This window comes from Rattus norvegicus, chromosome 1 (genome assembly GCF_036323735.1).
Source record: "Rattus norvegicus strain BN/NHsdMcwi chromosome 1, GRCr8, whole genome shotgun sequence".
NCBI classification, from domain to species: domain Eukaryota; kingdom Metazoa; phylum Chordata; class Mammalia; order Rodentia; family Muridae; genus Rattus; species Rattus norvegicus.
This window is the reverse complement of record NC_086019.1, coordinates 199047049-199067802: the sequence shown is the minus strand read 5'-3', so window position 1 is coordinate 199067802 and position 20754 is coordinate 199047049. Positions and strand designations below refer to the sequence as shown.

Genomic DNA, 20754 nt, shown 5'->3' with positions numbered 1-20754 from the left:
CAATTAAAGGCATATTTTATTTAAATATATAAATGAAGAAAGTTATCCCATGGTAAAAATAAAAGAACTAATAATGAAGTCTATAAGATAAAATTTTCAAAACTCATGTAATTTTCATACTGAGAGACCAACATTTTCCATCCCCCTGGGAAATCTTAACCTTTTCTAAAAGTGTGATTAAAAAATAAACTTCTATGTCAGTTTTTAGTATGCTATCTGGGGCTCTCACATGCCATTCTGGACTACCAGAGCATAGCCAAGATCGCTATATTCCACAAACAAGGCATCCACGTCATCTTTCCCTCTCCTTCTCCTTCCCCCTCCGTCCGTCTGCCCAACAGTCCCTTGAAATAATCGGCCATTTCAACTCACAGCCTCAAAGCTTAGAGCCAATCTTATGAGCTGTAACCAAGGTCTTGATGGGGGTTTCAGGGCCATTTGCACTCTGGGCCCCTGTCTGGCCAGCAGTCTGTCATTCTGACAGCTAATGACGCAATGACATACCACCTCACCTGTCACCTGCCCTGGGGGTCAAATGCCTGGCTTCCTCTCCTGAAGACATAACATCTTTCACTGTCTGTTACTTATGGCCTCTGGCTAGTAATGAGGCCAAAGTTGGCACGAAATGAGCACTTAATATACTATAAAGGAAAAGAATCAGTGCTCATTATGGTCTGCCCACATGCTAAAGTAGCCATACATTAAAATGCTAGCTCTTCACCAGAAGTGAGGGAGGGGACAACATCAGAAGGAGAGTTAAAGATGTACTTTAAGAACAATCATCAAGACAGCCAAATGTGCAGACAGTGAAATTATAACGGTTTCCCTTCTTTCCTTAAAAAAACATTAATCATTTTAGGTTATGTATACGGGTATTAGTGCCTGTATATATCTGTACCCATCATGTGGGCCTGGTGCCCATGAAGGCCAGAAGGGAGCTTCAGACTTCAATGGAACTGGAGTTATAGACAGTTTTGAGCAGCCATATTGGTGCTGGGAACCAACCCAGGGTTTTCTGCAAGAGCAGCAAGTTTTCTTGACCACTGAGCCATCTCTCCAGCCTCATGGCTTTCCCACTTAACAACCACCCTAAAGACCATTCCCCTGAGAGCATAGCCTGACAGACAGAAGATCTGTAGACTGAAGTGTGACTCCAGCCAGGCACAAGAGTGGGAGGGAAGCTCTGGTGGCACTCATACATCCTGTTTCCAAAAGGAAACCTGTGAAGGAGATACCATCATGAAGGGAGAAGGCTAAGCCCTGGGGTAAGATGAGGATTCGGTATGCAAATGAATCTCGGGGTGACAGAGGGGCTCATCAGAAGAAGGAAGGGAAATGCAGGTAACGACCCTGAAAGGGCTGAATACAGTGACATGAACTAGAATGCTGTGGAGATGCACACTACAGGAGAGAGTCTGCCTTCGACCTTGATGTACAGGGTTCCTCTCAAGTTCTATACAGTGAGTCCGGCTTTCCAGGTCTTTGTGCTTTCTTAATGTATCCCTGCTCAGCGTTTTGGTTGCTTGTTTTCAGTGGAATTTGCTGTTCAGGTATTTCTCCATTCATCGGCCATTCCTTAGACATGAGTTTGACCCAATTTTGGAGTTACTTCATGGTAAGAAAGTATTACCCACTCACAAGGCATTGTCCCCCGAAACAGTATGAGAAGGAAAACTTGAGAAAAGCAAGAGCCACGTGTCTACACTGGGCTCATGTAAGCCTTGTACATCAATGATCCCACCCAAGGGGCCAGCACCAACCTCTACCTCATACATCTGCTTGTGTAGTTCATAGAATGTCTTTACTCCCCGGCCTTCCAGATGAAATCAAGGAAGGAACAGAAGTCTCACCTGAAAATCATCCCCCTGCCATCTATGTTGGGATTGAGAGTCGCATGATGACACCAAAGTAGAAAGCCCAAGCCCCATTCACCAGGAGCTACCTGCTGCCCACAGAGCACCTAAAGCTAGTGCACACAAGGAGGCGGTAGTACCCACAGACTAGCAAGGTCTGAGGAAGAAATCCCAACCAGTGAATCAGAAGTGGAGCTGTGATTTGTGCCTGTGTCCCCAGTAATACACACGGCCAAAGACAGAAGAAGCAGGAAGTAGGAGAGACAAAGCAAGCCATGAAAACGAGCAGAGACCTGCCAAAGGGGTGCATGAGCCCTTCCTCACTGGTAGAGAAGCACTTGGGCCGCATCACAACCAACCTGGAAAGTATCGCATGAGGACAGACCTGAGAGGAGGAACTGAAATACTGTCCTTCTCCACTTTAATATGAAATGAATTATTTAAAAGAAAAGCAATAAAAGGAATTGGTGCTCACTGACTTTCTCAGATACACACTGCTTTGGATTGTAAATGTCCCCCAAGGGTCCAGGTGCTTAAAAGCTTGTTCCCCAGTGTGCTGCTACAGGGAGGTAGGAGAGCTCTTGAAGAGGTGCAAACTAGCAGAGGATTGCAAAGCATTGCTGGACCCCTGCCTGTGGCAAAAAAAGTGAGTCACTACAGGGGCATGTGACATGGCAAGACTGTGACATAGTGCCCAGCCATGGGTACAAAGGGACAGGCCCAACCCATTTTGGCTGGGAGCTTCTGAAACTAGAAGCCAGCATAAACCATACCATTACCTCTGGAAGCCCCTGAAACTAGGAACCAGCATAAACCTTTGTTCTTTAGAAGTTGTTTTGCATGTTTCTGCATTTTGTACTGTTTGCACTTGTCTTTGTCACAGTGATCAAAGCTGACTGACTTAACACAGAGTACCTCTGCCTCTGATTGTCAGCGGTAACCATGGAAAATATTTTATGGCAAAATGAGTATTTCTCAGAACTCTCAAATTTTCCCTTTCAAAAGTTGATTATACTCTTGTTTTTTACCTAATCAGATGATAAGGGATGCTGTGTTTCCTTTAATCATTTGCATGGATAGAAGAGGTTTAAGAGAAAAAAACCATACAACTGGGAGAAAGTTCAGTCAGTTTTCTGCTTGTGGACCTGAATTTCATCTCATTAAAAAGGAATAAAGGAAAATAAGACTGAGTGACCCATTCTTGTAATGTCAGCACTGTGGGCTTCATATGGGTGGACTCCTGGGGCTTTCTGGCCAGCCAGTCTAACCTACATGATAAGTCCCAGACTATGGAGAAACCCTGTGCCAAAAATGAGATGGATGGCATCTGAGAAATGACACACAAGGTTTCTTCTGGCCTCTACATGAACACCCCTACACACACCCCTACACACACACCCCTACACACACACACACACACACACACACACACACACACACACACACACACACACACGTACGTAGATGGTCCCTAAGAATGAATAGCTGAATTTCAAGGGTACGTGGGTTTTAAAGGTCTCTGTTTTATTTTAATGATACATCTTTCCTTTACAGCCCTGCCCACTCTGTGTCTGCCTGTTTCCTAATACAATGCACCATCCTGAGATTCTAGGCTTTCCCAAGGGAAAAATAATTCTCCTTGAATCATTAAGGTGTTGTGGCCACAGTGCACAGAGACTTAACACTGCTGACCTTCTCATCAGAAGGATGGCTGAGGATTCTGAGTAAATCCGGCATAATAATTTAAAATCGGATTGGAGTAATCTCGTGGGAAAAGCAGCCCAGTGAAGAACAGGAAATTAGGGTCTGGCCCTCCCATCTGGGACCCCACTTATCCCCAAGTAAATGCCCAAAAGCCTTCAGGATATGACTTCTCTCTCCCTAACTCACCAATGTAACCCCTTGAGTAGTGTAGAAACCCAACTGGACCTATTGTACAGTCTCATCAACACACACACACACACACACACACACACACACACACACACACACAAAGAGAGCTTACACAATTAGAACACTCCAAATACTCCAAAACATCTTACCAGTTTATAAATATTCACTCGGACAGAGCCAATGAGTTTTTTGAAGCTCATGTATGAAATGCCTTTTCCCTCACTTCCTTACACTATTGCAATGCAATGCAATTCTTCCTGGGAAGGTTTCAGCATCCCACTCCTCTTAGTCCTTGTCATGTGCTAATCAGCTTGCTGGGTGAGCACCAGGCCTCAGTGAAAGCTGTAATGTCCCTTTGCATCAACTCAGGTGACAGGCCAGAAATGCTGCAGAACCCATCTCACAGAGTCACAGGTTTACAATGGTTTCAGTTGCACCTGCTTGCCCCGAAGCCCTTCTCCCAGCTGCTCTAACTCCTCACTCTCTACTCCCGCCATTAGGTCTCCATTTTTGTTGCAGTCTCATGACCTCTTCTTTCCCAGGACCCCTTCCCATAGCCCCTGCTTATAGAAAAAGATTCTAGAGGGGCATGAGTACACTTGTCTGTATATGCATTTGTGCATGGGTGTGTGCAGCCCAGAGGACAACATCAGGTACCATTAACACACATACACTGATAGATCGATGGATGGATGGATGGGTGGGTGGATGAATGGACAGATGGATGGAGGAATGGTTAGACTGCATGATTGACTCACTGATTGAAGCAGGGTCTTTCAATGCCCCAAAGTTCATAAAGCAGGTGAGGCCGGATGGACAGTGAAGCCCAGAACTTCTTCTGCCTCTCAGTGCTAGCATGGCAACTGCACACCATCACACACCAATTTTTCATATGGGTTCTGGGAAGCAAACTCAGGTCCTCAGGCTGACAAGGCAAGGACTTCACATCCTGTGCCATCTCCCCAGCCCCGAAAGACATTCTTATAAGGATAAACATTCTCTTAAAGAGACAGTCACGGGGCTGGGGATTTAGCTCAGTGGTAGAGCGCTTACCTAGGAAGCGCAAGGCCCTGGGTTCGGTCCCCAGCTCCGGAAAAAAAAAAAAAAGAGACAGTCACTGCATGGCCATGAGGATCATTAAATACTGAGACGAATGGAACATTCTGCCCTCTGGTAGACATTTCTTACTCCAGTGGAGACACAATCACTGCACCAAGAGGAGGTTAACTTTTAAGCAGAGGCACATTCAGGCCTGGGGTGCTGGGCTCCCAGCTACCTGAAGCAACCCGCATCCATCTTTCTGAAGTGAATTTGAGCTCAGTGAGACAATGGCAGCTCTATAGCAATGCTTGTAGAGTTGGATAGAGTCAGTCCCCTAAGGTTTTTCTCCTTCCAAAGCATCCTATCAGATATGCTGGTCTTTTACTGTCTCCTCTAAACACCAGAAGCATGCTGTCAACAATCACACTGTAACTCTAAGGTGAAGATTAGAACTGCAGGGAGTCTAGAACTGGCATGTTCTTGGGATGTAGGCATCAGATCTATACAAAGAAATGGGGATTTTCTCCTTTTGTTTAGAATTTATTTAAGATTTCTGCAATGTGCAACCAAAATATACCCCAAACACTAGAAACATAAAATATAGATGTAACTGATCAGTACTCGCAGGGACTGCATTGTCCCTAAGTATGGGGTACATCAGCTCTCCTAGGGCTGGAAACTTCAGTTCTGCTAGTCAGTTTCTACCCACCCTAGCATCTTCCTGAAAGGTCCCAAGAGATGGGTGCATATGAAGGTCCCAGACAAGAGCCAGTGGCTGTGAGAATGGAGCTGTTTCCATCTACAATCCAGTTCTTGCAAGAAACACACTCCACACAATTAGTTTCTTCTTCCCTTGCAATTTTGTTTCGTACAGTCACTATAGTGACACAGAAGGATCCTGAGAGATAACATGCATCAGAAAGCTTTGGCCACCGAGAGGCCGCACAAATAGAAGGGATTAGGATTATTTCACACTGCACAATCCATCAGAGCAAAAAAGCAGAAGATAAACTCCCTTAAACCATATGGGAGTTGAAATCTGGTACTTCCCCTGCTTATTATATAACCAGGCATCCAATGATGTCCAGCAGTAACTCTAATAACCTATCACCAGCAACACACACTGAAGGGATACCAGGCAAGGGGCAGGCATAAGATGTTAACCCAAAGGTTTAAGATAGGGAGAAGGAAAAGAGGAGGTGGGAGAGGGATAGAAGGAGAGGGGCAGAGGGAGAAGGACAAAGGGAGAGGGAGAGATTACTACTTAAAGATAGTATTGTGTTGGAACAGGAGAGGTAGCTCAGCCATTAGGAGCACTTACTGCTCTCACAGAAGAGCCGACTATAGTGGCCAGCACCCGTGTGGGGCAGATCAGAAACACATGTAACTCCAGCTTCCAAAAATCTGATGCCCTCTTTCTGCCTCCCCAGGCACTGAACTCACATGTGCACATAACTAGGAACAGATACATAAATAAAAATAACAATTAAATCCTCAACAACATGAAAAGACTGCACTATATTACATGTGACAAATGAGTCAATACAAAGACAGAGGCAGGTGTATGCACACACCAATGTGCTGCCCTGACCAAGTATGGGGTCCCCGTGACAGAGTGGGACAGCCAGGGCAACACAGTAGCTTTTAAGGAATGTCTCAGGGATCAATGATCCAAGATGTCCAGAATTTCTAGAGTCTTTAACTGTGCCTATAGTTGCCTGCATCTAATTTGGTGGATGAAATATCCCTGGAACCCTTATCTCTACCCACCTGCAACCACAGATCCATCATGGCCTCTACATTGGATTAAGTACCATAATTTCAATTTTACATCCCATCACCAGCCCTGCAGCTCGTGGAGTCTCACATGGGGAACACCAATCCAGGAAACATACGTAACATCTAAGAGATTCTTCTGGTAATTCTGATGAAGGTGGGTCCTGGGCATGGGCTGCTAAGAGTCTACAACAGGCAAGTCAAACATCACCATCTCCAAATGTCATCAGCACTGGGGTGGAGAGTCCTGCTTTATTTCACCCTCTGCTTCCTCTCTCAGCCTTTATAGCCTCTTCTGCAGGCATCAACCAAGATGACCCTTCGAAAAACCAGTGGTGACTTGACCAGAGCAGGATACACCATGCTAGCCTGGTCTTCTATGATCTGATCCTCCCAGGAATCTGATCCTCCCCTGCTGATTCAAACGAGCTACAACCTCTGAACTATTTGTTTGTTATTGGGAGGTGAGGGGTTTAACACAGGGTCTCACTATGTACCCAAACTAGGCTTGAACGTAGCTCTCACTTGATCTTCTTGTTTCCTTTTTATGGTTGGTGGGTTTTCTTGGTTTTTCTGGTACTAGGGGTTAAACAAGGGCCTTACACATAACTAGGAAACAATACAAACCCTGAACAACTTTCCAGGCCCTTTTGCTATTTTGTTCTGAAACAAGGTCTTGCTGTGTTTCCCAATCTGTCCTCAAACCTGCAAATTTCCTGCCTCGGCCTCTTAGTACACCAGCAACACACCAGATAAGCAGACAAATGTCTCACTTTTGAAGACCACAATGCACCCTGTCAGCTGCCAGCCTCCACTCCACATTTTCTTTTTACTCTTCCTTTAAACTTTCAAGAATCCTCCACAATATTTCCATAAACCGAGACAGCCTGTTATTCCAAACCTTATGTTTTTCTATTAGTTTGTTTTGTTTTACTTTTTCTAAAATAATATACTTATATGTGTTTGTGTGTCTGTCTGTGTGAGTGTGTCAGATGCCCTAAAACAGAAGTTGTAGGCAGTTATGAGCTGCCATGTGGGTGCTGTGAATTGAATGGGGGTTGGAGGGTGGAGTAGTCTGAAAGAGAAGTCAGTGCTCTTAAACACTGAGCCATCTCTCCAGTCCATTATGCTTTTCTTAAAAATAATTTACTGTAAGTCATAAAGCAAGAACATGTGTGAGTTTGGATAGACTCACCCACTATGTGATTCTGCCTCTTTGGAGCGATTAATGGTTTATCCCTGTCTTGCTCACTCAAATGTACCCATGAGAACACAGACTGAAATGCATTACTCCTGTACTGGCCTAGCACAGTGCAAGGCACAAAGTGCAAATCTCTTACCCACTGAGACTTCTCTTTACATGCGCCCTACCCCCAAATCCCTATACTGGCTGGTTTTGTGTGTCAACTTGACACAAGCTGCAGTTATCACATAGAAGGAGCCTCTGTTGAGGAAATGCCTTCATGAGGCTCAGCTATAAGGAATTTTCTCAACTAGTGATAATGGGGTGGGGGGCAGGACCCAGCCCATTGTGGGTGGTGCCATCCTTGGGATGGTGGTCCTGGGTTCTATATTAGAGCAAGCTGAGCAAGCCAGGGGAAGCAAGTCAACTTGTTTCTTGGTCATGATGTTTGTGCAGCAATAGGAACCTTGACTAAGACAAATTGGTACCAGGAGGGGGTATTCCTGTGACAACCTGACCATGTTTTGGGGAGGAATGTGGAAGGACTTTGGAACTTTGAGCTAGAAAGAACCATTGGAATATTAAGAGCTCTATTGGATATTCTGTAAAAGCTTGGAAGATAATGTTGAGAACAGTGCAGAAGATGGAGGCCTGGCTTATGAAATATCAGAGGGAAGATTCTTTCCGGGGCTGTTGCTGTTTTGATTGTAAAGGTTCTGTGATTTTGGTTAGCTGGGACTGAAGAATCAGCTGTGACTAACAGGATAACAGAATTACTACAGCAAAACCTTACATTACTGGGACTATTGATGCTGGTCAGCTGGAGCTAAGAAATTAGTCGTGATTAAAAAGAGACCAGCATCATTCATGTGAAATCTTCTGGGAAGTATTTTTTGAGAGCTGTGTTCCAGAAATAGCTAAGGTTGTAGCTCATGCTGTGGCTGGACTTGGTAAGGGGTAAGAGTCATCCAAGTGGTACTGGTTTTGAAGACATGAAGGGGTCATGAAGAACCACAGAGGCTAGGCACTGTGAGAGGCCAGGGAAGGCCATTGGTGAAGGTGAAGCCTCAGTTTCAATTGACGGCCCAGGAGTGAAGGGATCATGCAAAGGAGTTGAGGCTTAGCCTCATGAAGAGAGCCTATGAGAGGCTCTTGGTGAAGCCTAGTTGCAGTGGAAGACAGCAGAGTTTTGGAGATGCCAGTACCATGAGATGACCACCAAGAACAGCAGCAGCAGTAGAGTACAGGCATCTGGAGCCTAGAAGACAAGATGTGTGCTATAAAGGGCAGAGCTCAAAAAGTGACCCAAGCCCTTGAAAGAACCCAGAAAATTGTGGGTGGATCCCAGACACTGGATGGTTAGAGTTTAGTTTTGCTTTTCATTGCCACTGAGCCCTGATATTTTTCTCTCTTGAAGGAAGAAGTATTTTAGTGGAGTCCCCAGTTAAGAGACTTTGAATTTTAAAAAGACCGAATTTTAAAAGGGCTTGGATATTTTAAAGGCATTGAAATTTTACTATGTAAGAATTTGTAAAGACTGTGGGACTTTTAAAAGTTATTTAGATCTTGAGGATAAACTAGAAAGTAAGGGTTGAGGCTTCCTAGTGATGTGTTTGTGTGTCAAGTTGACCAGGGGTCACTTGTACTGGCTGGTTTTATGTGTCAACTTGACACAAGCTGCAGTTATCACACAGAGAAAGGAGCCTCAGTTGAGGAAATGCCTCCATGAGACCCAGCTATAAGGCATTTTCTCAGCTAGTGATCAAGGAGGGAGGACCCAGCCCATTGTGGGTGGTGCCATCCTTGGGCTGGTAGTCTTGGATTCTAAAAGAGAGCAAGCTGAGCAAGCCAGGGGAAGCAAGTCAGTAAGTAACATCTCTCCATGGCTTCTGTATCACCTCCTGCTTCCTGCCCTGTGTGAGTTCCAGTCCTGACTTCATTTGGTGATGAACAGCAATGTGAATGTGTAAGCTAAATAAACCCTTTCCTCCCCAGCTTGCTTCTTGGTCATGATGTTTGTGCAGGAATAGAAACCCTGACTAAGACACCCCCCAAATAAGCATCTCAAATAGCTGAACAAATAAAGGATTGTTGCTAGGCATAAGTAAGCTTGCCTGTCAGGCTCGATGCTACTCGGAGAAACTGAAGGAATCCTGATGATGACAGAGGAAGAACAAGGGAGCTAAATGGCATGGTTGGCAGGAAGCAGGATGTATGCCAGAGCAAACACGAGAGACCCGAAGACCAGGATGGAATGAGTAGGAAATCATGGGCTCCTCAGCAGAAACCCCATCACCAAAGGAGAAAATTTCCCACTAAGCCCTGTACAAAAGGCAGAGCAGATAGAATGGATAAAGTGGCCAGACTCCAACTCAAATGCTTGCTCTAAGACAAGGAGGGCCATGGTGATCAGCACAGAAATCAGTCACGAGCTAAAGAAAAAGACAACTCTCTCCCACTCGCTACTCATGAAACCGCTCACTGTAGGGTTAAGATTCTAAAAGCAAAGCTCTTACATTCAACAATAGGAAAATTAATTTGATGAGAAATCACTGGATTGAGCAAATGAAGGCATGTCCGCTCAGGCACATGCCCCAAAACTGGCACACGGTGATTACTGCTATAATTATGGCTATGCTCACCAGGAAAGGTGGCTAGGTTTTAACAACAAAGGAAGAAAACACAAATGATACTGTCCTTGTAACAATTCTCTCACTCAGGCTAGAAGGAGAACCGTGCAAAGGCAGGCATGCTTAAAAAGAGTGGGCAGGCAGGATCTTGGTGTTACTACTGCACATCTGCAAAGCTGGCTACTGCTGCAGTCTTCTGCATGCAGCAGAGACAGGGCAAAGAAAAAACTGTACCTTGCCAGGGGTCTCCAGAAAAATGTTGCTTACACTTCTGGTCCTATAGAGACATCGAGAAACCTTGTAGTGAATCAACTAAGCAGGAAGCCCTGGCCTGAAATTTCATTGTTTCTGGACTTTGGAAACCCTTGAAGAAGTGCAGAACAAAGACTAGAGTAATGCACTTGGGAGCATTCTAAACTAAGGACTCCTTGTCCTAAAGGCATAACATACCATCTCCATTGCCACCGTCTCCTGTTGATTCTTAACTAGCACACACTACAACTTTACTGGCAAGCACATACAAGGGGGCCTTGTCAAATCAAAGCTGAGAAGCTGAAGGCAGGCAGCACAGGTGAAGCCAACAGAAAGGCTGCACCAACTCAGATCCTACTAGTGCACACAGCCACTGGAATGCAAAATTAGCTTGGCTTCTTCCAACTTAAAGAGCAGGCAAGGTCCAGAAACATCAGGGTCACCTGAAAGCTGAGCCAGAACCTCCTCTCACTTAGAACTGGAATCTGGCTCACAAGGTCTTTAATCAACTGAGTCCACACCAATCTGTGAAGGTACTGGCCCACAGATAATGTGTCAGGCTAACTGCAGATATATAGCCCAGTGTCTTGGGTACAACTCGTAATCATGTAAACTTCTGCTATGGGTTGAAATGATTTGATCAAAGGTTACATGCATGTCCAAAGTACTTATGAGTATGATCTGACAGCATCTTTCTCAGATAAAGCAAAGTTGACATAGAGTCAGGCTTCAGTAGTGTGGGTACAGCTTCCACATGACTAAAGAGGAGAAAGGTCACAAGATGTAGACACATAGGCAGAAACCCCAGGAAAAGATACAGACTAGAACCAGATGGAGGTGTCTATGGGCTGGGGGTGGCTGAGGACTACCAGATTCTGTCCCAGACCACGCAGAAGGAATCAGCCTACTGGTGCCATGATGCCAGGTTTCCTATCCACAGGCCTATGAGAGAATGAATCTATGCTGTTTCAAGCCACTACATATGAAGAAGTTTCTTTGTACAATCCCAGAAAATTAATACAACCTCTATGTTAACTAGGTCTTTCGCCTTCTGGACTCTGGCATCTTGTCAGCGGCACTCTCTAGAAGGCTTGGCCTGTGGCAGATTCTCAACCAAGTGTAGCCATTCCTGTCACGGCTGACTGGTCTTGGGCTGTAGCTTCAGCTGTTCCTATATTCTCATTCCATAAGTCTTTTCCTTATGCGGTGACATGACCTGGAAAGTCTTCATGTGGAACATCACATCCTGTGCCTGAGAAATGCGAGAAACCAGCAAGTACGGCACACACCAGGGCCGCAGCCATGGCCACCTGCACTGCCCACAGCCTGTGCTGCCCACTGCCACAAGGACAACTACTACTAACCCTTAAGCAAAGGGAGTGAAAGAAAGACGATACTGTTTGCTTTGGGCAAAAATTTCAGACTCAAAATGTGACTTTCTTAGGCTGTCTCCTGGTCTACAATGGTCCAGGCCCTCACTGGCTACTATCCTTACCACCGCAATCTTCCTCTTCCCCAACACAGCCAATAACCAGAGGATAAAATAAGTCCTGAGAAACAGAGTAGCTTCCTCCTTCCTCCATGCCACTGAGAATTAAGTAGAAGCATAGACAGGACTAGATGCACAGGAAACCGAGCCACACTATCTTACTTCACAGCACTAGGCATCGAAAGCACAGATGCCGCATGTGTCTTGAAAGTGCAAAGGGCACTCTCAGAACCATGAGAGGTTCAGAAACTGAAGCCCTCAGGGCAGACCAAATAGAACAAGGATTCTGCCAGGACAAGAAACGGCCAGCCATGAAAAGTTCATAAAGAGCTGCTTATGAAAATAAAAGGGGGAAACCACCTCTGTGTTTTGAAAGAGGAAGCGGATTGAATAAGCATCAGATAACAGTGTGCTGGTGAAACACTTGGTGGGTCAGGTTAGACTACAGTGGGTCTTAACTTTCCTAACACTGCAACCCATTAATATGGTTCCCCACTTTGTGTTGACCCCCAACCATAAAATTATTTTCATTGCTATGTCATAATTTTAATTTTGCTACTGTTGTAAGTTGTAATGTAAATATATATGTTTTTCATGGTCTTAGAGATCCCTTGACCTTTCTTTTTTTTTTTTTTTTCGGAGCTGGGGACCGAACCCAGGGCCTTGCGCTTCCTAGGCAAGCGCTCTGCCACTGAGCCAAATCCCCAACCCCTTCCCTTGACCTTTCTAATGCTGCGACCCATTAATACAGTTCCTCATGTTGTGGTGATCCCCAATCATAAAATTATTTTTGTTGCTATGTTGTGATTGTAATTTTCCTACTTTGTACATTTGTGTGTGTGTGTGTGTTTTCTCTTGATCTCAGGGAACCCCTGTGAAAAGGTCATTCGCCCTCCTAGGGGGTTGTGACCCATAGGGGGAACATCCCTGGGATAGAGAGATGGTTCAGCCACTAAGGGTTCATACTGATTTTGCAGAGGATTCAAGATGAGTTCCCAACATTCAAATCAGGTAGTTCACACAACTGCCTATAACTCTAGCTCCCAGAGGATCCTACTCTTCAGCCCTCTCCACAAGTACAAGTATATACAAGAGAAACCGGGGGGCGGGGGTGGGATATTAGGGTTCTATCACAAATCCACATGACAAAGATATAAAAGTTGTAATATTCTATGTGTAATATATATGTTACATGCTACTAGCCCTGCCTCTTTAAGTCTACATTGATGTGTTTAACCAAGCACTGACCAAAAATGATTGTGAGGAAATGTGCCTGAACCAAAAATATACAGACTTTTTTCTCATCATTCCCTAATCAGAACCACTATTTACATGGCGTTTATACTGAATTACATCAGAAGCTATACGGACAAGACTTGACGGATTGAGGTAGTAAGCTGAGCACTTGCCAAAAGAAATCTTTCTCCTCCTCCTCCTCCTTAAAAAATTAAGCTAATAATAAAAAGTAATAGACTAAGGAGAATGAACAAAGGTCACTTGCAAATGCTAGCTCATGTTTGCAAGGGATTTGAGCATCTCAGGTCTTGGTCTATCTTGGTTGAGACCTGGAAGCAGTGCCCCACGTGCACTGAGGGAGGACACTATGTAAACACACGACTCATCATATCTGTGTTCATGTGGGAGCACTCTGAAGTAGAGCGGCACCACAGCGGAGGCTCAGAGACCTGAGGTGATGAGCAACTCTTCTGTCTTCTGAACTTGGATCCAGATAGGCAAACGAAAGGGCCTTGGGGCAGGGTGTGAATGGGCACTGCCATCAGCAGACAGGGAGCACCCTGTCGGTCACAGTTCCACAAAGCCCGAGTTCTCATTAGTGCAGACTGTCATATCTGACTCTTAGTCACCATCGCCCTTCACACACTCAAATTGTTTGTCTGGGGAAAATAAATGGGTAAACTTTGAGATTTGCGACTGGAGATGGCAGCTTACCCATGCTGAAGAATTTGACGTAAGACATAAGGCAAAGAAGAAAGAGTATTATTTCTAGGCACATTAAAATCCTGCCTCTTGGAGGGCAAAACCCACCCATCAGCTCAAATGCAAGTGATTACACAATGACAACATGCCAGCACAGCTCGTTTCAGGAAGGCCAGATGGAAATCGCACCGGGAGAGGGTGAACAACAGGACAGACTGGAGGACTTCTACCTAGGGGCAGTCCCTGGAAGAGGACAAACCCTCACATGTCTGTGTATCACCCTCAGTTCAGGAGGCTCAGATTCAATTAGTCTTGACTCTAGTCCCAGACACAGGCCCAAGTGGCAGGGGCCCGCGGGTCCGCAAGATGGTGGAGAAAGCGCAGAGAACTATGATAATATATTCATTCAGTGCTGCACAGGAAAGATGGGAAAGAGCGACAAAGAACAGTAAGAAGTGCAGCTTGCAAATGTGGGCTGAGATCCATTAGCCCTTGCTGAAAACACAGTGCTTCGCAGCAAGCAATTTTACCACTGAACAACATTAGTCTAGAATACACTAAAAGAGAGTAGAAACTGCCTGAGTGCACCGTGTGGAACGGGGCTGACATTTTTCACGAGCCATTTTCAGCTTCATCTATACAGCAGAGACACTACAAGTGAATGCACACAGAGAGATAAACAAACATGCATGGCAATCTGGCAGTCATACAGCACAAACATGCACGCTTACAGCCACTCACACATGGACCCACAATGCTTCCACCCTACCCAGACGCACAGAGCTACATATACATCGGTCTATTACATACAGACACATACGCACACTTGCAGGCACATGCACCATGAGAATGTGCACATGAATTGCATCCCGGCACCAGCAAGCTAAAGCACATAGAGTGGCAGCCCCTTGGGAAACATTATTTAATCCTAGAAAAATGCCCCGGTAAAGAAAAACCTGATTCTGCACAGTTCTATTTCCATTCCAATATTGGCAAAACAGGAAGAGTAAAAATAATATGTGAGCCAAGACCCAAGTCCAGGGACCCTTATTTCAGCAACACAAACGAGCAAATGTGATGAGATCATACAATACCAAATTAACAGTAAAGGAAGAAGAAACTTGTCTTCCAACTTGCAGACGGAAGGCCTGCAGCAAGCACGAACGTCACCGAATTTATCCGTGTATCTTACAATAAAACACCCACCGCAGGAAAAGCTTCCTGGGCTCCACTGACAAATGGCTTGACAACCAGGGAGGCAGGCAGACACCAGTCAAGCCCAATCAAACTTAATAATATAAGAATATATTTAGCTATCTAAAATTACTTCTGGTCTCAAAACTTCCTGGGACTGCTTTTTCTCTATTCTCGCACAGTGTGCGTCTGTTTCCCTCAAATGCCACTACATTCCTCAGTAAAACCTACCGGTGAAAGCTAATTTTAACCCGGGGACGTCAAGGCAGCCTTAGGCAATATCACACTGTCAAAACAACTAAGCTAAAACTTTTAATAGATGCAGGACATGGCTTTTTTCATAGATTTGGTGGAAATTCGAGTCAAAAGTGGACTGAGAGATTACAAGTGACCACAAATCATATTGGAGGCAGAGAGGAGGTCACAGCCTTACTCTTGGTCAGCTGAGTCACCTTGTACAGTGGGACAAGGAACCATGCATGCCCTTGTGAACACCCACATCCTCATTCTAGATAGCACGGCAAAGCTATGCAGCTGGGAGATGCCATGACCAAAACATTTTTAACACAATAATAACAAGGAACTCATTTGAAATTATCCACTTTAAAAACAAAAAAAGAACAGAAAAGATGCATCTTCTGTGTTGACTGTGAAGCTACAAGGACTCACTTAGAAGATTTGTTTTTGTTCCTAGCTGAACTTTAGCAGGCAGTGAACTCCAAATTGTACAGTTTGCTTGGTCATAAATCAGCCCATAAAAGTCCACATAACTGAGATGCCCAAGGGTTCGGGAGCCTGGGACTATTTCTCATAGCCTCTCCACGCCCTGTCTCTGGGACAACTCCAGTAAAAGTCCTAGAGAAGTTCCCAGCCTTCTTCCCAAGGACAGCAAAACAAGAGGTGATCATAAATGGCTGAAGAGGGTTTGGGGAGATAGTTCAGTCACTAAAGTGCTTGCCTTGCAAGCATGAAGAACTGAATTCAATCCTGCAAAACTCATTTTATAAAACAAAGCAAAGCAGAGGGCTAGCACAATGGCTCAACCATTAGCAGCGTTTGCATGCATGGCATAAGGAAAGTTTGTGCAAGCATACATATACACACCAAGCACAGTGGTGCACACTTATTCTCTCAAAGATGAGCAGGCACAGAGAGATCGATCCCTGGAGCTAGCTGGTCAGTCCAGCTAGCCTAATTTTTAAGTTCCAGGTTCAGCTGTAGACCCTGTCTCAAAATCCAAGAGTGGGTTGGATGTGATTCAATGTCTTTAATCCCAGCGCTTAGGAGGAGTAGGCAGGTAGATCTCTGAGGCCAAGGACAGCCTGGTCTAGAGTGAGCTCCAGGCCAGCCTGTATGAATGACAACAAAGCTCAAACTCTAGTGTCAATAAATGTGCGTGCACACAAATACATACAAACACACAAAAGAAATGACTGAAGAGAAGAGGAAGAACAACGACGTCAGTCACTCAATCTCCCTCCACAGCCTGAAATCTTACTAATGCTCCATCTATCTCAGCCACCCCACAGAGTCTCAGACACAGGATGTCCTGAAGCTATGCATTAAACTGACTTTAATAAATTCCCTTTATTCATATAAAGTATATTCGAAACTTCTCTGTGACAGAGCAAAGACATAAGCAATAGTTGAGTCACCGAGAGAAGGGAGAGGTGAGGACCCACTGCTCATAGACCAAGCTGACACTCACGACTAAAGGTCTCTCGGTCCAGGAGGGAGCTGCCTGAGCCTGGGCGAGCATGGTAGCACCTACCTTCACCCTGACTGTGAGCTCCGACATGCTGCTCATCATGTCGTTGATGGACCGGAACAGTTGCAACAAGGACTCCACGAAGTCGGCCTCCCCCTTGTTTTCATACAGCCTGCAAGAAACACACAACATGGTGGGGACCTGAGGAGAAGACCCCTGATGTGCACTCTGCATCCACGGTACCTGAGGGAGTTAATGGAGGACCTGTTGGGAGTATGAGGTACCATCTCCAGCATCCATCAAAAGGCGGGTGTGATTTGACACAACTACAGAGACATGCATCAGAGTGGACTTAGTCACAACACATAATGCTGGTGACTTTACACAGTTCATAAACCTATCTAGCAGGAGATAGACAAAGGGAAGTCTGGAGACAGAAGGAAGAAAGAAAGGGCATGATGGACTGATTCAGCATTTATTCAACCCCCAAAGAAACCGTAATTCTCACTTGACATACTTTGAGTCAGTTTTCCATTATCCGTCACCTATTTGATTTTGTGGTGCTGTGGCTGGAGCCATGGCCTCATGTGTTCCGGGTAAGTTCCCTGTTGTAGAGCTGTATCTGCAGGCCTTCTGCCAGGATTCTTAATCCTTAATGTTATGTAACTAACATAAGGAGAGTTAATTGTCTAAATGTGACCAACCATTATAACAATTTGAAAAACGACATTCTATTGGTAAATTCACAATTATGTTGAGAAACGGCACTACCCCAGTGTGATCATTTAAGAAGCAATGGGGACCGGAAAACTGTCAAGAGCCTTAGCTGTGCCTTCAATGGACAATAGGGATATTGTATACTGGCTGTACGGATGCTGATATATGCTGCTCGTCATAAATAAGTCCCATCTATAAATTATTTATTAGCAGTTACTGCAAGTTGCATTTACATTTTAAAATGTAGCAACTCAGATGTTTTATTAATGTAAACTAGTTTCCTGCCTAATTAAAAATATACCCCACCTGAAACTTGTATACAATGGAAAATTTCATAAACTCGGTGATAATTAATTACCCCAGAGGTAATCTTACATTTAAATGAGTTCCATTCTAAAGCAAGGAATTCTGTATAAAGTGGGAAATTGCAACCCAGTGCACCTGTTTTGTAAATAAGGGCTTCCAAATAGAGGTTTGCTTAAATGATGTACTGAACAATTAAAATTATAGAGTCATGAACTTCTGCTCGCAGGTGGTAGGAGAACAATGGCGGGCATGGCTGCAAATACCTGGGAGGTGTTGCAGAACTAACATAAGGAGTCTTAATTATCTAAACATAATGGGATCTTATAACCATTTGGAAATGACATTATCATGGTAAATTCAAAATTATTTTCAGTCATGGCACTATACCAGTGTGTTCATTTTAAGAGTCCATGGAAAGGAGGAAATTATCAAGAGCTTCAGCTGGGCTCTAAATGGACAATAAGGATCTTGTATGCTGCTTCCACGATGCTGACCCATGCTGCTTATTATAAATAAGTTACAATTGTCTGTCACCCCAGGACATTTGTCAGCCCCTGCTGCCAATGGCAGATGAAACTAAAACACAAATGAAAACGTCTAGAAAGCCAAGTGGAACTGGGCACCTGTCTCCAAAAGAAATGGCTTGGGTTTCAAAACTCAGGAAAGGTGTCTCCACTAGCACAGCAGATGAAAGGCAGACAAAACAAAGCAAAATGAACCACAGCAGATTCTGGGTGAACACTGGAGAACCTTGGAAAATGAGCTGATGACTGCAACTCACCAGACTACAAGGCACCCAGCCCACCATAAGCTCTCAAAACCCGAGGTGCTCAGACTGATCAGGAATACAAAATAAGCTCTGGTTAGTTTTCAAAGTCGACCTAGGATCATCTGGAAAGAACACTTTAATGAGAAATTACGTATGCCAAGTTAGCCTGTGGGCATGTCTGTGGAGGACTCTCTGGATTGCTAGTTGATGTGGGAAAACCTAGCCCACTGTGGGTGGCATCAGCCCCTAAGCAGGCACGCCTGAACAGTATTAGGGAAAACAAAGCTAGCTGACAGCAGGCAGGGTAAACTTATTATCTCTTTGCTCCTGAATATGGCTGTGCCTGCCTTGACTCCCGAGAAATGGAGACTGTGATCTAGAATTAAAAGACAACATTTTTCTCCCCAAAGTTGCGTTTTGTTGAGGTATATTAGAGGGACCATGGGGGCTGGGGAGATGACTCAGTGGTCAAGAGCACTACAAAGTCTTGCAGAGGATCCTAGTTTGGTTCTCAGTCCCAACTACATGGCCACACACAACAGGCTCCAGGAGATCCAATGCTCTCCCTTGCCTACTGTGAGTACCACATGCATGTATCTACACACATGCAAGCATGCACAAAAATAAAAAATAAAATGCGTATCTTTTTAAATAGAGTAAATAAAAAGATGGAATGGCAGAAAATTAAAAAGTGGAAAATTTTGAAAGTCAAGCTGGAGGATTACAGTATACAAATGAATCTTTCAAATGCAAGTTCTCAAATTTAAAAATGCAATAACTAACATTGAGAAGTCACTGCATGGGCCAGCTAGAAAGCAGGCATGGCAATATCCAAAAGAGCAAAACGGAAGACAATCTGGAGAAAAGCCACTACAAACATAAACAGAGGCAAATACAGAGACCAGGGTGGAAGAGGCACGCACAGAGAGGAGAGCCCGGGTGAATAGAAAGGGAGGGCTCTGAAGGAAGGAGGTCAGGACAGAGGGGATCAAAGTCTTCAACCCCAAACATGCAGTGCAAAGTAAATGCAAAGGAAAGTCGTCCTGTGCAGCCACGATAGAACTGCAAATCACCACAGAGACCTTAAGCCTGGAGGGCAGCCAGGGGAGACACACATTGCTCATCTTTAAGAGTCTAAGTGTGGGTCTAAAAGCAGACTTCTCACCAGAGATGATGGAAACCAGAAGAAAATAGAAGAACAGCTGGAGGAAGAAAACTGCCAATCGGGAGGGCCGTGTCAAATGAATGTATCTTTCAAACACAGACATGAAATAAATCATTTTCATATACACAAAGCCTGTAGCTGATTTCTTCTAAAAGAAATTCCACGGTGAACTCTTTTGACAGAAGGAAAACGACCCCTGAGGGAAACCTGAAGTTTAAAGAGAGATGAAAAGCAAGTCCGTGCCTAGAGCACAACCAATGAATACCGATTATACAAAACAGCAATGTGTGGCAGAGCTCAAAATACATGTAGACTTAAAGTGCGTGGCGACATTAATGCCAAGGACAAAAAGAATGGCGTCCCCATCCTCTGCTGTGCTGGATGTAGCTGGCATTTTCAAGGGAGCAGTAATGGTAATTTAAATTATTCTTTGAGTTTAGCAGGCATGTTTCCATCTGGGATAATTATCAAAACAGGAGTAAAAGATGTTCAACATGTTAAGAGAGCAGAAAATAAGATGGGAGCGAGGAAACATTATGTGGTATTGAATAAGGCAAGGAGGGAAAGGGAAGAAACAGGGAACGTGAAGCTTAAAAGGAGAAAAAAAGCATAGGAAAAACAATAAAAACCAAACACATGAAAAAATGTAAAAAGTTGTTATAATCAATATGGATTCATTTTGTGCTAAGCCACTAAAATGATAAGTAAATAGGGCTTCAGAGGCACTCAGTGGTTAAGAGAAAATTGCTCTTGCAGAGGACCTACCTGAATTCTAATCCCAACACCCTGGCCAGGTAACTCACAACTGCCAATTTCCAACCCCAGGGGATCTATTGCCCT

At 44.5% G+C, this 20754-nt stretch overlaps 1 protein-coding gene across 2 annotated transcripts in view; it reads right to left on the bottom strand.

The window, feature by feature from the left end:
• The window catches only part of Dock1 (dedicator of cyto-kinesis 1), a 516616-nt gene that overhangs the window by 345834 nt on the left and 150028 nt on the right, over positions 1-20754 (bottom strand). For both annotated transcript variants that reach the window (XM_063263800.1, NM_001143858.1), the window contains exon 23: positions 17021-17129. In XM_063263800.1, the coding sequence (XP_063119870.1) occupies positions 17021-17129 (109 nt within the window). The remainder of the gene's footprint in view (positions 1-17020; positions 17130-20754) is intronic.